Raw genomic sequence first — 21,832 nt, forward strand, 5'->3', positions numbered from 1 at the left:
CGGTTGAGCTGAGAAAATATTAGTGCAAGTAAACAGGGGAAAAAAAAAAAGAGGCATTTTTGAAGCTCTGCCTCCGCTTCAGCCTCAGCACCAGGCACAGCTACCTTGATACCATTAGATCCCTCAAGCAGTGCTGCCATTGATGAACGGCAATCTGGAGCAATCTTTGTATCAGCAAATCATTAATTTCGGAGCAATTTGGAACAATTTGGAGCACCTAAATGCCAGTTTTAGAGCACCCTGGAGCAACTACACGTCAACTGCTAGATGTGGCCAAAGCATCTCTCAACATTAAAAATTGGCCAGTAACGTCCAGATCAGATGGAAGGTGCTTCAAGGTGCTTTTCACACATGCGATCACGAATAAACGGCACCGCTGAAGAATAATGATACTCTCGTCCTTGCTAGGGGAAGAATTTTCTAAGGAGTCACTGAAAATGCTGCCCAGTTGGCAGGCTCAAACATGCATTAAAAATAGCTTTCACAATCGGCTCTCCCAATAGCAGGGGTGAGACAGCCCAAACAGATTTGGGAGCAGTTTTCGGAGCAGCAAAATTTCGATTTTGGAGCAGAAGAATCTTGATTTGGAGCAGTTAGGGACATTTAATACATCGTCTTGTGAGCTTAAAAATCATTATTTCAGTAATTTCCAGGGTCAAGTGCACATTTCAATCAGTTTTGAATACACAGAACACTTAAACAGCCTTACCTGAAAGAATTTTTCAGAGTATCACAAAGTACTAACTGCACTACCTTTTTCCTAACTGGTGATATTGTGTTGCGCCTGCACGCAACACTGACAACAAAACTGCCGTTAACATTAGAGAGTTTTAGCAGTCCGTCTGTTCTGTTGGTTACTTTGTTACCGGGTTGACGGGACCGGTCTGCGCCTGCGCGCGGGGAAGGGCGAGGAGGCGCGGGCAACTAATCCCCCTACGGCTACGAATGCCCAAGTGCCCAGACGAGTCCCGGTGAGCACGTTAACTACGTACACGACGGAACAGACGGACTGCTAAAACTCTTATCAAATTTAAGGGCTCCGCAATTGTGGCGTTTTTTTTTTTTTTGCTGTTTTAATGCTAAAATTATTGTTTTTGTAATCCCAGGCTGTGTTGTACGAACGACTGTAGTCACGGCAACAGTTGAGCAGCTTCGAGCTAACGGTCGCATAGCCCAACCAGCCTACCCGTTTCAGTCCCCGGGGCGCAGGTTCACCCTATGGTCATTTGAGTAGCGTTAATGTTTAGCCACCTAGATTTTGGTATTAAATTTCACTTTGCATACATCAAGTGTTATAGTCGCGTTATATGGCAACCGTGTAGTCCTGCAGCTATTGGGCACTGCCTGTACAGATCGCGGCGCCGCAGCACAGCCCGCAACTTTCGTGTCGACCGTTCCATCCCCGAGGCTCGCGATCGCGCTTCGAAGCACAGCAACACCTCAACATTTTACAACAGCACAACAAGCCAAAAAATTCACTTCAAGAACCCGATTATAGACGCGCGCACCGCGTTTCGCACTCAAGGACAAACCACGCCGAAGTCGTAGGCCCCACATTTCAATGAACTTTTTTCGAGCCGCCCAACTTCCCGTAATCTGGCACCAATCTCAAACCATATCCTTGAGTTAACGTCACTGTTCAGAGCCACAACAGATAGAATGAAAAGACTGGAGCTCAGCTGATAGCGTAAAATAAACCAAGGAAAATATCGGCGATACGCACTGAGCGCGTTGGTAGCAGCCAGATCAGGCGGCGGCCATGTTTGTTGCCACAGCGATGCCTAATCGACAAGGCCGTTTCTGCGAACCCGGACGGAAAGCGAATCGAGTTTTAGAAGCTATCGCTTGCTTCGTTTCAGTCTTTATATTTGTGCCATTTCTGTGTTTGCGATTGACCGACGATAAAAGCGGTGACCGCGGGACGCGGGAGGCTTTTGTCCCCGCCGAAACTGACAGGAGCATCAAAATCCGTGCCGTTGAGGCTTTTCTGGAGCAGTTTGGCGCAATTTTCGCCATTTTCGTGCTTTTGGAGCAGCTTGGAGCAGGAAAATGGAATTGTATCAGAAAGGCGCAATATGCGCAGCTGTCTCACCCCTGCAATAGCCAAAAATAGCCAAATATCCAAACAAAATTTCCCGCCAACCAAATTTGGCTATTTATAGCCCAACTCGGCATCCTTGAAATAAAGCGTTCTTTTTTTTTCCCCACGCATTTTGAAACAGCCGCTAAATCTCGCTACAAGTTTGATGCAATTAAATCCCCTGAGTATACTCCACCAAATAGCAAAGCTGCCACAAAACATAATTTGCGAGGTATTCTCGTCCTTTCTGGTGTGAATAAAAGGCAACGTGCAACACGATTAATGATTATTGAAAGGCTTCGACAAACCTGCATAGCGGAAAAACAATGCGTCTCTCGCGCCTCTTTCGTGCCGTCGTGTTTTACTTTTTCATTTTATTAGATGCAGGCACTTGTTATCAGTCCTCGTGCACATTTCCACCCCAGATCTTTTATTAGTGAGACTGGCCATTTTTCACGGTCCGCTCCACTTGAAACGGTCCACTGAGCGAGCCCGGCAAGCGAAGCGGGAGCTTGCAGCCGAGCGCGTCACGCATGCCGCGAACCTGCGCTCCCACTGGCTCTCGGAACGAAGAGGGCCGGCAATAAATGCCACCTAAAACCATCTATTGTTTCTAGCAGGAACCATTGGAAACCACGGCAAGCAGGAAAGTTTTTAACCACGGTGCACCAGCGCTGCAATGACTTGCTAGACGAAAACACTGTATCGGTGGTACAGTGACAGCGCCAACCAAACTCGCTTCTCTGGCACATAAACTGCACCAGTAGGCTACAGCAAATGCGATGTTGGGTGCTAGGGAGCTCGAGTTATCAAGCCGAATTAGTTATACATGTCTAGAGACCATTGTGAAGTAGCACTTGTAACAGGCCGCACATGATCTGCGTGACACAAATTTCGGCGCACTTGCTTGCGAAATTGCGTTTTTTTGTCAGGATAGCGCAGGATACCTCATTTTGCACAATGTGGCGCAATTGGCGCAGGGGTGGGAGCACTGTTAAGGGGGGAGGTGGGTCTTTAGACAATTTTTTTTATTATTAGTACCAGCTAGATGAAAATTGGCAGTCTTAAGCAGTTTTTTACACTGATTTCAATAATGTAATTAGTTTTAACATAGCTTCATTTATTCAAGAAATACAACACTTTGAAATTTATTTTTTGAGGCATTTCTTACGGGGGTTTAGAGCAATTTCGCTTTAGCAAACTCAATGATGATTTATACGGACTTAATGCCAAAGGTCTACTCTGGGGGGCTATGCTATTTTTATTCATTTCGAAGACTTTTGCAAAGCATGAAAGAGGTGAACATTTGATATCAACAATTCGTATAAAATTGCCTCATTTTTATTAATTTTTGCAAATAGGTAAACAATGACAGAGCAATAAAAATAGCATCACCCCCTAGATCAATTCAGTACGAATACAATGGTACCAGTCTTGTCATCCTAGCCTAAGAGCAACATTACAAAAACCCCCGTAAGGCAGAGCTTGGTCTTGCAAAAAAAGAAACTGAGAAAAATGCATTTGAAGTTTTAGATCACGGTAACTTTTGCTACAGCATAGCTACAACAATATAAATAGCATCATTTTGTAGCTCTATTCTTCACGAAGAAAAGCATACCAACTATGTGACTGTAACACAAAAATACCTCTGGAAAGATTGACATAAATTCGCACGAATACCGTACAAATTGCGAAGGAAAATTAAATTTTCTACTGTTACACTTCAGAAACTGTATATCCTCATTCACCTTTTCTTTCAGTGTCTTTACAGAATACAGAAAGGCACAAATACCATGTGCTGCTGTCATTTTTGTGCTACCACTGAGACTAAAGCACAGCAGCCACCCAGAACTAGAGATTGTCCTGCTATGCATCTCAAACCTACAGCAAGGCTGTAGGTGAAATGCACTTTGGTGACCAATGCTTCAGTGATACAAATAGCATCAGCTGCTAGACCAATTCAATACAAATTAAATTATACCAGTCTTGTTATCCTGGCTAAAGAGTAAGATAAGGAAACACCACGCAAGGAAGAGCGTGACCTCACAAAATAAACTGTAGAGCTGCAGGTGGACTTCGATTTGGCGATGGATACCAGAGTGATAGATACAAAAAGCGTCATACAAACAGCATCACCTGCTAGATCTATTTATTGCAAATTAAATGATACCAGTCTTATCATCCTAGGTCAAAAGCCTGATAGTGAAACACTCAGTAAGGCAGAGCATGACGTTGCAAACTAAGAAAGGAAAATCTAGTTTCTAACTCTTGCTACAGCATGGCCCAATATAAAAATCGCCATGTCACTCTGTTCCTAAAGAAAAAAAAACAAAGTATGCGACCGTACCCCAAAAATAACCAGGAAGGCTCTATGCAAGTAATGAAAAACTTTTGTAAACAGCGCTGGAAAACTGCACTTTTTGCTGAACCTTCACGTACGGTAGTTCCTTCTTTGCACTTCCTTCAACGTCGATGCAAACTACAGAAAAGCACAAACATATTGTGCTGCGGACTTTTTTTTCCCCACAAATATAACCACAGCACAACAGCTAACTAAACCTGGACGTTTCCACGCGGCGCTTCTCGGACCAGGTTCGTACGTGACAGGCGATCCGATCTCGGCACCGCCGTCTACGGCGTCTTCCATCGTGTTTTCGTACGCTTGCAGCGCGTAGTTCCTTGAGGTAAAGGTCTCCAGGCATTGCGGCACGAGACATAAAGACGTTGTGACAGAATCGCAGTCACTAACGGCAGAGAAAACGCACCCGAATTGAAAATACTGCGGAAGCGAACGCGCGCCTGCAAAAACAAAACAGAAAAAAAATGGCGGCTCAACGGCGCCGGCCAATCAGAGACGCGGAACGGGGGGCTCGACTCGAGCGCGCGTGCTCCTGCCAATCAGCGGCTCCGAAACGACCTTCAGGAAATCGGCGGTAACGCTCGTTCTCCCCATGCGACGCCATTTTGAGATGGCGCAAAATACGCACAAAGAAATCAGCTATAAAGCGAGCCCAAGATGGCCGCCGCCGGCAGTCTGCTTCGAGTGTGGCGCGCGCGCAAAGTTCAAGCTTTGTTAGCCCGGTTTTCGGCGTTTTGCGGCTCCCGCTGCGTTTTCAAAGTCGTTTTTGAGATTATTCCCGATCAAATTCAGCGGTGAAACTTTTAGAGTAGGTGCTTGAAGGTATAAAGACTTCAAAAATGTGTTTTTCCCAAAATGCGTATTTTCGCGATTTTGGACCATTCTAAGACCCGCGTCCCCCCTTAAATCAATATGCCGGTAGTCAAGCGTTTGACGAAACTTCACCTGGTCCCGGGCCATATTTTGAAGTGTAAAATAGCAGCCCCTGACCGAGTAAAAAAATACAGTGTTTAACATTTCGGAACCCCTCCGGGTTCCCTGTTCACAATTCGCAACATTGTGAACAAAAAACCCGCAACCTAAAACATTTTACTTTTTACTTGGTCTTTGGGTGCGATTTTACGCTTCAAAATAATGTCGGTGCACACATCTATACCAGGGGTCGGCAACCTTTTGATGTGGAGGGCCGAGTTGGATGAAGCCAACACAGCCCTGTACATAAGAGAACAAATTCAGCGAATTGACAAAATTGAGAATAATCTGGCGAAGTGTGAAGTCAATGCCAACTGGGAGCGATCAATTCTCTGTCCTCGTCTCCTGTAGAACCCCATTTGAGGTCAAAACTGGCGTGTCGGTGTTCAGAAAAATAAGGGGCGTTCTGACGACATGCTAGGGGCTGCACAATACTGCCCCACGGGTTGCGGGTTGCTGACCCCTGATCTAGACCAATACACAATCACTGTGCTGGGAGAAATACTGGTTGGCCTGAATGGAAAGAGTACTGAAGAAGTGTGCACTTATTGAAGTTCGATTCATGCAAAGTATTTTGGCTCGGGAAGCGCTAGTGTACGCATTGGTCCCTGCACACCCATGCCCCACGCCCGCCACCCATGCGGTCGTTGGCCGATCAACAAAGAATGGACGGCGCGACACCGTCACGGAGCCGGCTCACCACAGTCTGCTGCTGCTCCCCTCCGCGGGCGTGGTTCTCCTTGGCGGGCGGCCCCTCTTCCGGAGCAGAAGGCCGGTGACGCTCTTCCCGGCCACCCTCCGTCTCAGCCTCCTCGTCAGACGAGATCGAGATGGTCAGGCACTCTGCACAGCGACACACCACGGCGCTTTAGGCTCGCCAACCACACTACGGCACACGTGACCCGGTAATGCACAAGCAAAGGTAAAAGAGAGAGAGAGAGAGAGAGAGAGAGAGAGAGAGAGAGAGAGAGAGAGAGAGAGAGAGAGAGAGAGAGAGAGAGAGAGAGAGAGAGAGAGAGAGAGAGAGAGAGAGAGAGAGAGAGAGAGAGAGAGAGAGAGAGAGAGGAGCACACGTTTCGTTTTTCTCTTAAGGGTGTCTACCAAGTTGACATTTTCAAATTCCCTGAGTTTTTCAGGATTTTCCCAAGTCTTTTCAATAAATTCCCTGAGTGACACAGAACTTTGCGTCAACATGGGCTGACCCCATTTCACCTGCTGCTGTCACCCTCTAAAAAGCAACTTATAAAATAAAATATGACATAATAAAGTTTGAATGTTTTTATCTTACTCAAAAAGAAAACAACAGAGTGGAAGAAAAATTCGCACTGAATGAAATGTCGATAAAATAAAAAAATGGTAAAACCGTATTGCCATGTTCTCAGCTCGACTCAACGCCTCAGTCCTGTATTTCACTGTTTCAAAGAGTTCATTTTGGTTTGGATGAGGGACACCTAGCATCGAAGCTGGATGCTAGAAGGGCCCAGATGCTAACACCACCAGACTTCTAGCATCAAAGCGCTGCGCAGGATGAAGAGTTTATCTGGGATTCACAATGAAAATCAGAAACACCTCAACTACACCCCGCTATGGTGACTCCACGTAAAGTTCTGGCACGCAGCAAAAGCTACAGAGCCGAAACATGCTCTGTCTTTCTACGCAGCAGAATATACCGTATTTACTCGCATAATCCTCCCACTTTTTTTTCGGAAAAGTCAATGCAAAGTTAGGGGTGCGAGAATTATGCGGGGAAAAAAAAAAAAAAAAAAAATCTGGTGCACAGTGTTGCCAATTTGTCTTGTGCCAATCCCGCTAAATGTAGCGGTCGTTTTTTTGTATATGTAAGCTCAGTGTTGCCAACAGCAGCTATTTCTGTTTAGTTTATTATTTACAACGTAAACAGTCTCCCGTCGATCAACGATCATGAAATTGCCGCCTTGGCTTTCTGGCGCGCACCCTATCTCGTTGTCATATGTGCGTGCCCTACTCCAGGAACGCACGTTGAACTTTGAAGTCGGTGACACCCTGCGGCACGGTTGCAGTGTTCGATCGCGTACTCTTTCGTTTTCAATTTGAAAGCGACAGTGTAGCTGGCATTCTTTCCCATGGTGAAGCGGCACCAAGCACAAAAAAAAGAGATCAAATAGTTCTTAAAATGGCAGAGAGCTATCCACCACTGACGCGAGTGACTCACTGACTGCTGCCGCTCAACGACGGGACCACAACGGCGACACGACGACACGACAGCGGGCTGCGCGAACACCGTCTAGTTGCGCGCACGCGAAACATGCGCGAAACCGGTTCAAGGACAGTGTGAGTAGCGTGTTAGGGCGCCTGTTAGGGAGTAGCCATGCAGGTTGTTAGGGCGCCTGGATGGCCTTAGATACACAGCGCTCTCCGCCGAACGGAAAGGCGGCGGGGGAGGGCGCGCATTGGAGAGCGCGTGCACCATGCGGGTTTCGCGAGCAGGCAACTTTCGCCGCTGCGAAGTTGGGGGTGCGAGGATTATGCGAGGAACCAAAAAAATCCAAGTTTTGGTGGGTCACATTAGGGGTGTGAGGATTACGCGAGTGCGAGGATTACGCGAGTAAATACGCTAGTGCCTGCTTGCAGTTACAAGTAACTCTTAAAACAGGGTACAACGTCTATAATTGATACTTAAGATGTATTTTGAACAAATCTACAATCTTTTAACCCCTTAAGTGCTTTAGCTCGTCCTGCCTAAACTGTCACCAAACTGCTTTGGACGAGCAGAGCTCGTCTTAGCGGAATAGGTACTGCCCTATACTGTTCAGGACGAGAAGCGCTCGTCTGCGGCTTAGATTGCGTGCCATCCACTAGATGGCAGCCTTTACTCGACGAATTAGTTTTCTCCTGCGGCAAGGCGCGCTTTTTTTTATGAAAAGATGGCGTGCGGTGGCGCCGACCCATGCATAGCTGGCCCGTCAACTAAGAAAAGAAGCTTTTCATTTTCGTCATCTTCTTCAAGTGATGCTGATTCGGATACAGATGTTTATTTTGTCTCTGGAAGTGAAGACAGCGATGACGGTGAATTGAGCAGCTCCTCCGGTGATGACGAAGACAGCGGGGAAGCGAACATCGCGAGTGCTCGCGAGTGGATCCTGCTTTATGTGGACAATCCTCCTGTGAAGCCTCATCGCTTTCCATTCTTGGCCATTCCAGGCAAGACTTTCATATTGTCATCGCCGGGTGACATTATGGAATATATTCAGCAGTTTCTGGACGATGAACTTATATCATTTGTGGTAGACGAAACCAATCGCAAAGCGGCTGAAAAGTTGAAATGCTTTCCTCTCAGCGATCACTCCCGCCTCAAAAAATGGGTACCAGTGACAAAGGAAGAAATGTGGGTATTCCTTGCACTCCTGCTATTGCAAAGGTGCTTAGCCTACACAAGTGAAGAAAGATGTGGCATCTGCAAGTGTTCTATTTATAAAGGTTTTAATTTTGTTAGCAGCAGGTAGCTGATTTCCTATGTATTCTTCAGAAATAAACTTTATTGTGTTGATTTGACTAACTGTGGGGTACAAATATTTTTTCAACATCGACTAGCTACTTTTTAGTACAATCAGATTTGAAATCAGCAATAAAAAAAATAGGCACTTTTGGTCAGGAAATTCTAAAAAAAATAAAGCACTTAAGGGGTTAAGGTAGAAAATTAAGAGAAATGTTTTTTTTTTATGAAGCCAGATTCACAACTCAAATATTGGCAATGTGCGTCAACTAGAAACCACAGTAAATGGTGCCAGGTTTTCCAGCATAGGATTGAAAGCTACTACTAACCCTGCCCCTGAGGACTCCCTTACGTTGCCACAACAAGCTATCGTGGTGCGAAACGTTTCCTTCCGCCTTTCAGGAGTCTGGGAAATGCACCAGAACACAAGGGCAGCGTACAGGGGGTTGGGAGGAGGGGGTGACTGGCAAGCCGTATAAAGCGAGTTCTCACGGGAACCAGCAACTACAGACGGTGCCATCAGCGGTCCACTTTTGACTTGCTGTTATTTGAGCCAGCATTACCGTGAATTTTGCTTCCTTTATAAAATATGGCTATTTCTCCCTGATCGAAGCCCAAACTCTCTGAGTTTTCCCCGAGTTTATCCAGACTATTCAAAAGCCCTGAGAATTCCCGGTTTTCCTGGTTTTCCAGGTTGGTAGACACCCTGCTCTTCCACTGGTCAGTCGCCTGCGCCTGCCGCAATGGGCCATCTCGCCTAACCACACATTCTTGCGCCATGACAGACATGGTGGTGCCCGAGTGGGAGTATCCCGTACCTGGCTCCCGCTTTCCCCGGCGGAGGGTGGGTGCCGGCACGGTGCGCTTGGGCGCTGCCGGCTGGGGGGGCTGCCGGGCGACGGCCGACAGGACAGGCCGGCTGGCCTGGCCGTTGGTGGACGCGGGGGGCTGCCGCAGGGTCAGCACATGGTGGTTGCTGGCGGCCGCCGGCACGGCGGCGCTGACCCCGTAGAAGACCCGCTTGCTCAGCTTGGCGTCCACCGGCTGGCTGGCCCCCGTGCTGGCATTGCCGCTGTTGATGGCCGCCACCCCGTCCAGGTTCAGCCGCCGCTTGGGGCACACCGACCTGGAGGACCAGCAAAGCATGCCCCCCTGCCAGTGTGCCCAAGGTGCCTTGTGGGGTGCACAGAAGCCGGGCAAGCAAAGGCGGGGACGTTCTGCGCTCCAGTGGGGGTCCCGTTTTACTCAATGCGAAAGCTGTGTCGGAAGTGCAGAGCAGTGATTCGCCATAATGGGCTGTGGCGCCATTATCCGCTCACTGCTACCACCCAATGCAATTAGAAATTCCCGCCTTCGCAGTGCTTGTGTGCCCCCTGCCTGAAACTGCGCCAGTGGGAGTTCTGTTCTTTTTGTGCTTGCTTTTACTCCCGCACGTGCCAATGTTGCACTGACACTTTTTCCGCCTACTATCAGCGTTCCTAACTAAACGGGCGGTGCCAGTTAATTATGTATATTTTGCCTCAAATGTACCTGCATTTTTCTTTGCGCTAAACAACGGGGAGATGTATGACAAGCGCCAGCAGTTTGCGAGTTTCGAACGCTTATGACTATATAAACCACTTGGCTTTCGAAGCCTCTGTGGGGCGCCGCGACGACAGCCGCCACAATGGAACGCCGTATGGCCCTACTTGGGTCCAGCGAGCGCGCTACGACGACAAGGTGAGCCCCTAAAGCGCTCTGCACTTAAAAGACAACCTGTACACAGATGGGTGACATCACGCACACGCACTGGTCGGCGCAGAGGCTTTGAAAAAAGCAGCAACTGCCCGGCGCAAGGCGAATCCAAGATGGATTCAAGTGCCCAGCACGGAGTGAAGTGTGTGGATCACCAGAGTACCCAGTTTGAGAGCTTTTCCCTCCTCCTCAAAGGTGCCCGGAGCACAAAATAAAAAGGTGGGGAAGTTGTTGATGTGTGCCACAAGACCCCCTAGAAGGAGCCCCACAAAGTTGCCATTGCCCCTAGCAAACCTTACTGGTATGCACAGTCTCCCTACATAAGCATTATGGACCCCTTTGCACACCTGAATAGCAGATGACCCCACACCTGCCATAGTCACTTGGGTAAGAAAACTACGGTTAAGGCTGAAAGTTGCGCTAGTTGGTGTTGACCATTTTACCAGTGAAAAAAGACAAGGACTTAGAACGAAGCAAATAGGACAATTGCTAAACTTCAACTGAACAGCTTTACTTGGGACACGTAATATATGATAACGCAAACAGACAAGGCTAAAGAGATGCAAAAACTTACAGATGATATGAAATATACAAGTAGTGTCCTGGTTGTGTCCCAGCATTTCATGCCACGTGTTTCAGGAAGCGGCCACAACCAAGCGAAACGTTAGATTTGTGAGGCCTTCCATATCCGCAGGGAGGCAGATAACTGTGTCAGCATGCCTTCCATCACTCTTACGGCAGAAGAGCTAAGCTTTTTGCAAGGGGGCATGTGCGTAACGTAACTTGGCAGCATGGGGTGGCACGCATCTATGACTGTATATTGTTTCGTATCATTTGTAAGTTTGCATATTGCATTATATTGTATATTGTTTCATTTCTACACTGCTTCATATCATCTGTAAATGGCTCAGTTGTAACACCTCTAAACCTAGTTATCATTAGTGAGAGCAAAGACAGTGCTTTGTGAAAGTTTGCCTCTTCTTGAGAGTTTGCGGCCTGTTGTCTTACTGTATCTAATGAACGACTGGATTCATGCTCTCACTTGCGCTAATGGGCATGCACAGAGAGACAAGGCGGCACTGAGCGAGCGAAGCGATAAGAAAGAAAGGCGCAGCCTGCACGCTGGCCACTGAAGGTCACTCGCGATGCGATGAACGTAGCGTGGTGGAACTTCCACCATAAAAATCCCCGTTTGCTGCCAGCACTGGCCCAAGCCCAGCACCTTTCCGTTTCCTAAGTTCAGCTCACCTCGTCTTGGCCGTGGCCGTGGCCGGGATGTCGCGGAGGCAGAAGTCACACGTGCTCAGGTTGTGGCTGATCTGGCCGCACCGGTTGCACACCAGGAAGTCGGCCGGGCCGCCGCTCACCCGGATGGCCTGCAGATGGTACAGGGGAAGAGAGGGGGAAGGGCTCGGCCACAGCCCGGCAAGCATACAGGTGCCGCCCAACTGTGTGAACTAACGTTGCATTCGATTGGTCGCTCTCTGATCCTCTGGCTCAGGAGACCACCGATGCGGACGCAACCCCCAACAAAATACTACACCCAATTCCGGAGCAGCAGACAACCTTGGCAGCACAGCACAGCCATCACCACCTCCACGTGGCAGTGGGAAGGGTCTGGCTATTCGCACCAGTAAGGTGAAGTGCGCCTGTGGCTCAGTTTCAAAACAGGTTTAAAAGCATCCAGCTAAGCCGCTCAGAGATGCTAAGGCTTAGAACCACGGCAGACATTTCGTAAGGGGCCCGGACAACAATCTGCACTACCATTTTAAGCCTCACCACCAGCTCCTTTCCTGCATGTGTAACTTTGATTGTGCCTTGAGGTTCATTTTGGAGAGCGGCAGCAAGCGGTCGCTGGAGCTGCCTGCTCCGCTCCACATCCGACGCCACGTTGACGTTACAAATTTCACCCCGTGGGTGGCATTCGCGGCTGCGTCAGCGCACCTGTCATGCACACAATGCAATGTTGCGTGAAAAGCAAAAACACCACAGCCAACTAAATACTGTGACACCAAACCGCCGGCTCGGCCTCGGTGCGGTGACTGCGAAGTTGCAGAAATCCTCGGCGGCCCACAGGTGTCCAACGTGCCGCCCGGTGTCACGTGCACCTGCCCCAATGATTCGATACGAGGGGGGAACCAGTAATAATAATAATAATAAAAAAAAAATCCTGGTGTTTTAGACACTTATTTGTTCCTTTAGCCAACATTAGTGAACTGTCGAGCCTACGAGACCTGCCTTGATTCCACGGCTACTTTAATATCCAGAATGATATTTATTAGATGCGACGCATCTCTTGCTCTCGGGTATGTCCCTCCAGCGTCGCCGTCACGGCGTCCGCACACCACCTGCGCATGCGCAAACTCTGCTCCGTTTTTCTCGCCAACAGCTGTGTGCAACGCGCTCTCTCTGTCTCATTATCAAACAGCTGCGCGCGCTTCGCTGACGCTTCGCTCTCGCATTTGCTCTCGCTGCGCATGCGCAACTCTCCTCCATTCGTCTCTTCTTCTTCAAGTGGTGAATATAAAGCGGTGAGTGCGCTGCACCGGTTCAGTCAAGTGCGTTCGCTTGACTGCGCTTGACTTTGCTGGTGCTTCGCTTGACGACGAGAGAGAGAGAGAGAGAGAGAAAGACTTTATTTATGGCCAGCAGGGAGTGGGAGGTCGGGATGCGCAGGGCCTCCACATCCCACCCACGTTCACGACGTCTTCGGGGACGACGACTCCGTTGCTTCTTCCGATGTAGTGCGATGGAAGCAACAGTCCCGTCAGCGAGTGGTTTTACACAATCGAGTACCAGCGTCAATCCAAACGCAGATGGCAACTCTCTCATTCCGCGTATGCATGTACATGAAAAGTAAAATTACGCCCATCTTCCCGCATATGAGAACACCCGCATGTGATGGAATGCATCATACGCGTTCACAACACGTTTCATCACGCGATTTAGAGAATCAACCCAATGAAAACTCCCAATTGAACCCCCCCCCCCGATGCGTCGCATCACATCAGGGTTCCCTTGCGGGAAGATGGGCATAATTTTTACAACTGCTCAGCCAGTTCAACTACCGACGCCTCAGCAGCAACTTCAGCAAGTGATTGCTCATGCTCAGCAACAAATTGTGCTCCACGAAAAATCGGCGCTTGGCACACGCGAAAATGTCTTCATTATTAGTGCTGAAGAAATTTTCCACGACTCCCTGCTCCAGAGCGGTGCGAACAAGGCTACAGATCTTGCATTCCCAAATGCAGTCTTATATCACCTTTACTGCCGACGGCCATGCGCCACGTTCCCGTCGCACGCACAAGCCAGTGCAAATCTGAACTGCTTGCCTTTCTAGGATGGCACGAAACAAATTCTGGAGCTTATGACCTTAAGAAACACCGTAAATACTTCTTCTCAGGCTTTATTGCTGTGGTACGAACGAAGCTAAACAACAACAAAAAAAAAGGGGTGGGGAGTGGGGCGGGGGTCTTACACCCTCTCTACACTCAAAAGGCTTGGATATGACTACTGCTCACTTCGACTGGCTGCCTAACTCATGATAGCAACTACGACGGATGCGGCCGTGCTGCTTGACGTGTTTTGTATTTTTTTTTTTCATGGCAAAGTTGGGGCAGTTTTTTGGGAGGTTTATGTTTGCACTTGTACAATCGGGAGAGGGCTGGTGAAAAATCAGGAGTCAGGGCACATTGGGAGAGTTGGCAGTTATGCTAGCGGGAAACCTGACACTGCAGGCTACAGAGTTCCTTTTTGCTATGCAGCGTGCCTTCTTGCGACACCTGGCAAAAAAAAAAAAAAAAAAAAAAAAAAAAAAAAAATTGCAACCTTTTTTTTTTTTTTTATAAAGGTTGCTTGAAGCTATCAAAAAATTCCTGGCAAAGAGTCGTTTCTAAGCTAGACCTTAATATTGACATTAGCAGTGATTAAGAAGTCTTCCAAGAACAAAAGTTACACGTCTTACGTTCTCCGCGTTACGCGATGGAAAGCTCGCTGAAGTGCAGCAGCCTGCCTAGACGCCAGCACCCCATTTTTCCCTCTGGTATGTATTAGAGCAAAACCCTACGGAGCCCCACCCTCAGGTTTAGCGTGGCTGAACAGCACAAAGCCGTTCTTGCACGAACCAATGTTGCGCGTGCACGCTACTGCCATGCTCACTCAGCCTCCTGCTCGCTGGTGCCTCCCCGCCTTGGGAGAAGAGCCACACGGCAGCCACTCACCAGCTGCTCCTGCGTTCGCCTGCATGGACCACCCGGGCCGGCCGAGCGCACGGGCGACCTGCACGCACAGGGGGAAAGAAAAAGGGCACGCTCACTTCCAGGGGGCTCCTCCTCCTCCCACCAGGGCCCAGTGGCACTGGCCAGGCACTTTTCGGCCACCAGGCAGGGATGCGGCACAGACCGAAGGATCCACATCGGCACAGGAACCACAGTTGCTCGAACTTTTAAGCTTAAAAATACAAGCAGCAAATGGATTGGTGCCCTTCTTTCGGAAATCAAATAGCTGCTGCGCACTGCCCCAATGATGCGATACGAGAGGGGAACCAGTAGTGATAACAAAGAAAAAAAAACTCCTGGTGTTTTGGACATTTGAAGCCCATGGTAGCCAGGTCGGGGAAGCCTCATTTTTGGGCTTCTTGATGGCATCGCTACCATGGTTACGCTCCACAACTCACGAGCATGGACAGAGTGTGCAAAGCCAGCCTGCTGGCAAAAGATAAGAGCGTGAAAAGGAATGAAGCAGTGCACCGTAACAGGCCGTGTGGAAAGAGCGAGCAAGCAGTGGGCACAAGTGCTCGGAAGCAAGCACCACTGTCTGCCCTCATTTCTGCTCCTCATTTATTTTTTTTATTTTTTTTTGTGTGTGTGTCACAGTGACGTTATGTTTATTTCAAAGACAAAAAAAAAAAAAAAAAAAGAAGAAGAAGAAGAGTAAGAAAAAGTGTTACTTGGGCTGAGCTGGTCGCTACAGTGCGATGTACTAAAGTGTGCAAGCCCAGCCAATCGTGGGACATTGCTCTGCACCGTTACATCTGGAGGCCTGGGGTGTGATGCAGCCACTGTCACATTTACTTGTACAGTAAAAGCTCGTTAATTCGAACTAAAAGGGGACCATTAAAATTTTCGAATTAGCGGGCGGGCGATAGAATGAATGGAAATCGCACCACACTGCGCAGACAGAGGACAAAGGGACCACCTCTGGACTCGTTATCGCGATTTAGGCGCTACTATACGTTTGTGGCAGGTGACTCCGTAAATAATGGTTTCGTAAATAATAATGGCATGCGCCGGAGCACTGGCGTAAGTGGCGTGGCGCCCTCCTTAGAAGCGAAATAGGCTGTGTAGCGCGCGCGCCCCGCTGTTTTTCTGTTTCGTTGTTTTGCATCTCTAGTAAATTTGGTTTTGTTTGGATTTGCAACATATTGTAATCACTCTGGGCCGACTTCTTCTGCGAGGAGCGATGGAAACCAGGGGATCATAGTTCGAATTAACCATTCTGGATACCGTCGTCGCATTCAAATTATTGGGAGTTTCCCCCCATTGAAATATACAGGGCTGTGCCGGGACAAGGGCGCAAGTTCGAATTAACGAGCTTTTGCTGTATTTTTATGAAGAAGACAGGGTCTGCCATGATCATCCAATATCAGAGAAGGGGTACATGCTTTCGAATTGAATTGAAAAACATTTATTCTCATCTGAGCGAGACAAGACTGGGACTAAAGGCCCCGACGGCCTGACGGAGGTCCTCAAGTCCTCTAACACACTGTGCCACACAATCCCCGTGTGGGTATGCACCATGGATCATGAGGAATCACCACCAGACAGTGGCCGTGTGGCTACAGTGAGGATCCAAGGCCTAGGTGCGTTCCACAGTCTAGACTGTGCTTCAACCCGCCTCTCGCTTGTGCTATGCTGGGGTTATTAAACACCCTTTCAATATTCCTAAATTTAACTACTGAATAACTTCCTCATTTCTGCACCAATAAATGCAATCCAGGGTCTTTTAATTTGAGGTAGAATGTCTCCCACCCAAGTTCACTCCCTAATCCAAAATGCTCGTTTCCTATACCTGAGTGTTACTCTACAATTCTCTTTCCCATGTCTAGCATGGCCAACAAGTTTTCCTTCCAGCATTTCATTACCTCGACAGAAGGGGAGGCATTCGGTGCGTCTGTTCCAACTTTGCTTTCAGTTTCTTTACACCCAGCAAGGGTGCGTTCTCATTACATTTACTGAAGCATTCTTTGCAAGTCTACTCCCGAGTCAGTGAGCATGACCATGTCACCTGAAAATCTCCAAGCAGCGCAAATATCAAGTACCAAAACTCAAGCTTCATAAATAAGCCCTTAAAGGCCAACTGCACTCAAATTTTACCTCAACCAGATCTATTTTTAATGTGTAGTACGTACCACCAAATCAGCTGGGACACGAGTGGTAGCCCCGTGAAACGCCTCGTTAATCAGTCTGAAGCATTTAAAAAGCTCCGCTGCAGACCCCGCTGCACCTGCCGGCGGATCGCATAAACAGCCATGACGCGCCTGTGACGCTCCAGCCGACAGGGGCTTCTTCCTCTGGCCAGCCACACAGCTGGAGAACCGGCCGAGCTCTGCTGCGAACGCTTAAAACCCATTTGCTGCCCCGTGCGCGCGTAGAGCTTGCTTTCACGCTTGCTCCCGAGCTGCTGACTGTCCGGCCGCTTGCTGGACGGCTGCAACTTCGCTTCAATGGCTGTGCTCTCCTCAATTTCAGTTTCAAAATCGCTGATTTTTCCTGACCGTTTGTGGTGTGCACGTGCGTTTTTCAGCTGTTGTATTTTGCATCTTGCTTTCTTTTTCAGCAGACTGTACACAAATAGTGTTTTCAGGAGGTCGTAATTTTGAGCGAGTGCAGTAAGGCCTTCAAGCTGTAATAAATTATATCGGACTGATGAAGTCTCCTCGTTTGACATCCTTACTGATAAGAATTTTCTTCACGCCTTTTCAATCGTAACACTTTTTTTCGAACCCTTCCCTCACAACTGCACCGCTGATCCTAGTATTTAAGAGAATACAGCCAAACAATCACTTGGCCTCGTCGATTATCATTCCCGGATCGTCTGCAGGCGGCCCAGGACGCAATTGAGCACTCCATTTTCCCATGTATTCCAATGGAATTTCCGGTCCGAAGGCCGTCCCATCAAGGAGTCCCATTAACACAGGGGGAAAATTTTTCCTTGGCATTTGGAAGTTGGCACGCAACAACTTATCCATCACCCAAAGAAAAACATCTCTCCACAACGGCACCACTTTAAGCATTCCTAATCGCTGGACCAGAACCCCAAAAATCGAGCAGGTTGGATCCAGGTTAAACATCAGAAGCTCAATGAAACCATTTACGATAGTTCCACTTGGGTTTCCTTAGTAGCTTAGTCTTGGTTTTAGTCTTTCTTCAACCTGGTTATGTGCGCATAAACTCCTACAGCCTTCCCAGAAATCCCCAGCAAGTTCAGAGCCACCCCGTGCCCAGTTTCCGTCCTTGTCTTTTTCATGCTGATCTTGTGGACAACTTGTTGATCAAAGCAGAATCCTTAACCAAGCCTGGGCTGTGCACCTGGAGCTTCAAGAGTTAATCCTTTACCCCAAGTAACACCACAGGGTTAGCAAGAGGTGTCTGCGACACTCTGGGCACAGCAATCGCTGCTAGTGGGACATCTACAGCAAGGTGATTTAGTTCGTAGGAGAAGAGGGCTTGCCCAGTAAATGAAACAAAAAACACACGTCTGAGGCACATTTTTCCACCTCACATCTTTCTTGCCAGTTATTGTGCATCAAAAAGGGGACAACACACATCATACCAGCTTGGCCGACGCATCCATTTATACGGCAGTTCGGAAGGCAGCAATGCCAGGAATGCACGAAATTATCACATAACCACTGATCCACTTGCTGCTGAAAGAGCAGCTGACCCTTGCTAGCCAGCTAGACAAAATTCTGTTGCACGGCAGTCTTTGCCTCAGAGCTAGTCGCAGTTGTAACATGCCCACAGAGCACCCCCATTCACAGCCGCCAGAGCTCCCTCCTCCCAGTGGCGCTCACCTGTCGAGGACGACTGTGGTGCGTTGCTGCTGGCGGCCCGGGGAGCCAGCGTCCATTGCCCCTGGCTGGGCCCACCAGGCACCACCATGGAGGGCCACGGCTGCCGCGGGCGTCCCTCCTCGCTCCTCCCGGCCCCCTGCAGGCGAGGGAGAGAGAGAGCGTTCATCAACCAGCAAATCAAATAAGCCATCGTTGCCACTAGTTTATCGCCACATGAGAACACTGAATGACATATGGGTTTGGGGAACGGATTTGCATTAGCTTAGTAACCAAATGGGTAGCCTAGAGCCACTAAATCAGGTTCTGAAACCTGGTCTAGTGGCTCTAGGCTACTCATCGGCACTCTTTTCTGTCATTGTCGTGTGCCGCCAGCAGCGGCCATTGGTCGAACCGCGTCACGTGACATTTGTTTACCCTGGGAAGACCCATGGGCGCTGACATTTTGGTGCCTCTGAGTTTGCTGCGCGCGCGCTCTTCGATAAGTCGTGATTTTCGGAGCGCAGTGCGACTGTATGACACGTTGAGAGTGTGTTTTTAAGCCCCCAGATAGAGTAGCAATGTCGCGCTTCTCTGTACTGGGCTGTTCAACCGGCGGGAAGGTGGAAAACGCCTGCATCGCTTCCCGCTGAAAAACAACGGCAGTGGCCTAGCGTAACCTACAGCCACTTGAAGAGCGTTGCTTAATTAGTGGCTCTAGCGTAACCCAGAGCCACTAAATAAGCTACGCCAGCGTAACCAAGCTGACCCTATCGCACCGGCGCGCTGTCTCTAAATCTTCGAAAAGTAAACACAGCGGCACATGGTTGCCAAGCGGCGCCCAGATCAATTCCGCCTGTCAATGTCAGCCGCAACAGGTCGCATAAAGCTGGCCACCCTGGCATCAGGTACCAAAATGGCCGCCGCCGTGCGTCAGTGTCGTTATTCTTAAGCGTAGCTTATTTAGTGGCTCTAGGGTAGCCTTGACAGCAGTGGCCTGTCACCGTACAGGGAGATGCAATAATGAACCGAGAAAATACCCGTGCGTCCAGTCGTCGGCGCACATTGAATAACACCAGGTGGTCAAAATCAATCTGGAGCCCTCCATTACGACAAGCCTCATAGCCCTGGTGTAGCTTTGGTGCACTAAACCCTCTAACCAATCAATGATGAACCAAGGGCACTGCTATTGGGAATCACCAGTAGGTCAATATTTTCCCCTGCATGCAGTTTTTACATAGCAAATAACAGGGGAGCTGTTGTTGCTGGCTGTAGTGTCATAGGTTACTTCCGCTGTTTGCTGCACTCGTGAGCACACGCCTCACAAGGAGCGCCCGGCGTCGTCCACACTTCTGCGTGGCACTCGCCAAATACCAAGAAAACAGTTCACGTGTGTCCGCACCTCAAGGGAGAAGCGCAAGACAGCTCACACTACAGACGTCCAGTTTGCAAAGCTGGTTGCCACCGGTTGTAGCGTGAGCTGAGACATTCCACTTAGGAAGAAATGTGAAAGCCTGTAGACAAAGCAATCCGGGCCCCCCGTCAGTCATGCATGGGGAAGATGACGACATGACGAAGATGTATATGTTGAGGGCTACTAATAATGCCAAATAAAAAGCCATGACAAAACATGTAAACAAACAATTTCACACCTAATGCCATGCGTGGTGGTGTGTCCTTGAGTGCTTACATAGAAACAAATCCTCCCGCTTTGCTATAATTCAAGCCTTGCACGACCTGTGCAAGCTTTGACAATTTTTTTTTATTCAAAAATATTTTGCTTTGTTTTGGTTAAAAAAAAAAAAGGTATAAGAACATTATTTACAGGTTTGCAATATTACCTTGCAATTCTGCGAGTTCACTAAATGTCGCAGCTATCACTATCAATGACATTTCTTTCGCCATGTAGACCCCCATGGCCAAAGGTAATGTCATTAACAGCTGATGCCACTTGCTTTGAATGACATTAGGTTTGCCGTGTGAGCAACGTATTAGAGGCCGCGGCGGCCGCTTTTCTGATGGAGGCGAAAAACAAAAACGCTCGTGTGTACGACATTTCGGCGCACGTTAAAGATTCCCAGGTGGTCCAAATTAATCTGGAGCCCTCCACTACGGCGCGCCTCATCGCCTGCGTTGCGACGGCGCCTTAAACCCTACAATCAATCAGCGACGTATTAGACTACCCATTTTGCAAGTATTATCACCCCACCATTTGATTGAGCTGCAGGGAAAATAATAATAATAATAATTAATAAAAATAAAAACAATAACACCTAAAGCGTTGGGGTCATTTCTGCCTCATGTGGCCAGCTATGCAAACTTTTATTTGCCACCTGCGAAAACAGCGTGAGCATCACAGTTTGGTCACCCCGCAATTGATCACAGTGGTGCATGGGAAAGTGGCCACGGCATGGATGTCCTCTGCCAGCATGCGCTAAGCCCCTCTTCAAATTGCTCCACCATCAAATTAAATTAAATGAAAATTTAAATTAAATGAAAATTTAAATGAAACATTAAATTAAAAAAAAAAGGAGACCTCTGCCTTTTTTGTTATACACTATCATCGGCTCAATTCAGAGCAGCTTCATGGCCTTCAGCACCACCTCCTCCGATGGAAGATCTATGCTACCTTGGTGGGTCATTCCACTACATTGAGCCTGCCTGGGGTCACAAGCACGTCGACTGCTTTAGATGCTTTGGAATGTGATTAGTCTAGGTCGATCTCCAAAGGGGACACCCAAGGAAAGAAGAGACGAGACCATTACACACAAAGGAAAGGGTACCCGCAAGCACAGCACTGAAGAAAACATAGTATACAGTAGAATCTCAATGCTCATCAGTGGCGTCACTAAGGGAGGGCCGAAAGGGGCCCTGGGCCCCGGGTACCAACCCCTCGGTAAATGGGGGGTGGGGGTGCCACTTGTGCCCCCACAATGTGTAATGTGGACGTCAAAAACTGGAAGACGACTACAACGAGACCACAGCTTTGGCCTGTTCAATTTACGTCCCCATCAGTCTATTCAAATTTGTTTCCTGGTACAATGGAAGAAAGCGAGTATAATTTTGGCATCCAGGAATATCGCGGTAGTCGAGGATGGGCGCCGCTTGAGGAGTTAATTGCCTGCAGGGTGAGCGGAGGCGAACAGGGAACGATTCCTAGAGAAA

The 21,832-nt window shown here is 48.6% G+C and overlaps 1 protein-coding gene across 1 annotated transcript in view; it reads right to left on the bottom strand.

The window, feature by feature from the left end:
- LOC144152590 (uncharacterized) overlaps nucleotides 1-21,832 on the bottom strand; it is a gene marked incomplete in the record, with an annotated part of 83,020 nt that overhangs the window by 49,627 nt on the left and 11,561 nt on the right. Inside the window, 5 exon segments of the mRNA XM_077683899.1 lie at nucleotides 6,112-6,254; nucleotides 9,702-10,009; nucleotides 11,866-11,993; nucleotides 14,838-14,895; nucleotides 18,692-18,827. Of these exon segments, the coding sequence (XP_077540025.1) occupies nucleotides 6,112-6,254; nucleotides 9,702-10,009; nucleotides 11,866-11,993; nucleotides 14,838-14,895; nucleotides 18,692-18,747 (693 nt within the window).

Source organism: Haemaphysalis longicornis, unplaced genomic scaffold (assembly GCF_048455015.1).
Source record: "Haemaphysalis longicornis isolate Haplotype H1 unplaced genomic scaffold, Haemaphysalis longicornis Haplotype H1 scaffold_9, whole genome shotgun sequence".
Taxonomy (NCBI): Eukaryota; Metazoa; Arthropoda; class Arachnida; order Ixodida; family Ixodidae; genus Haemaphysalis; species Haemaphysalis longicornis.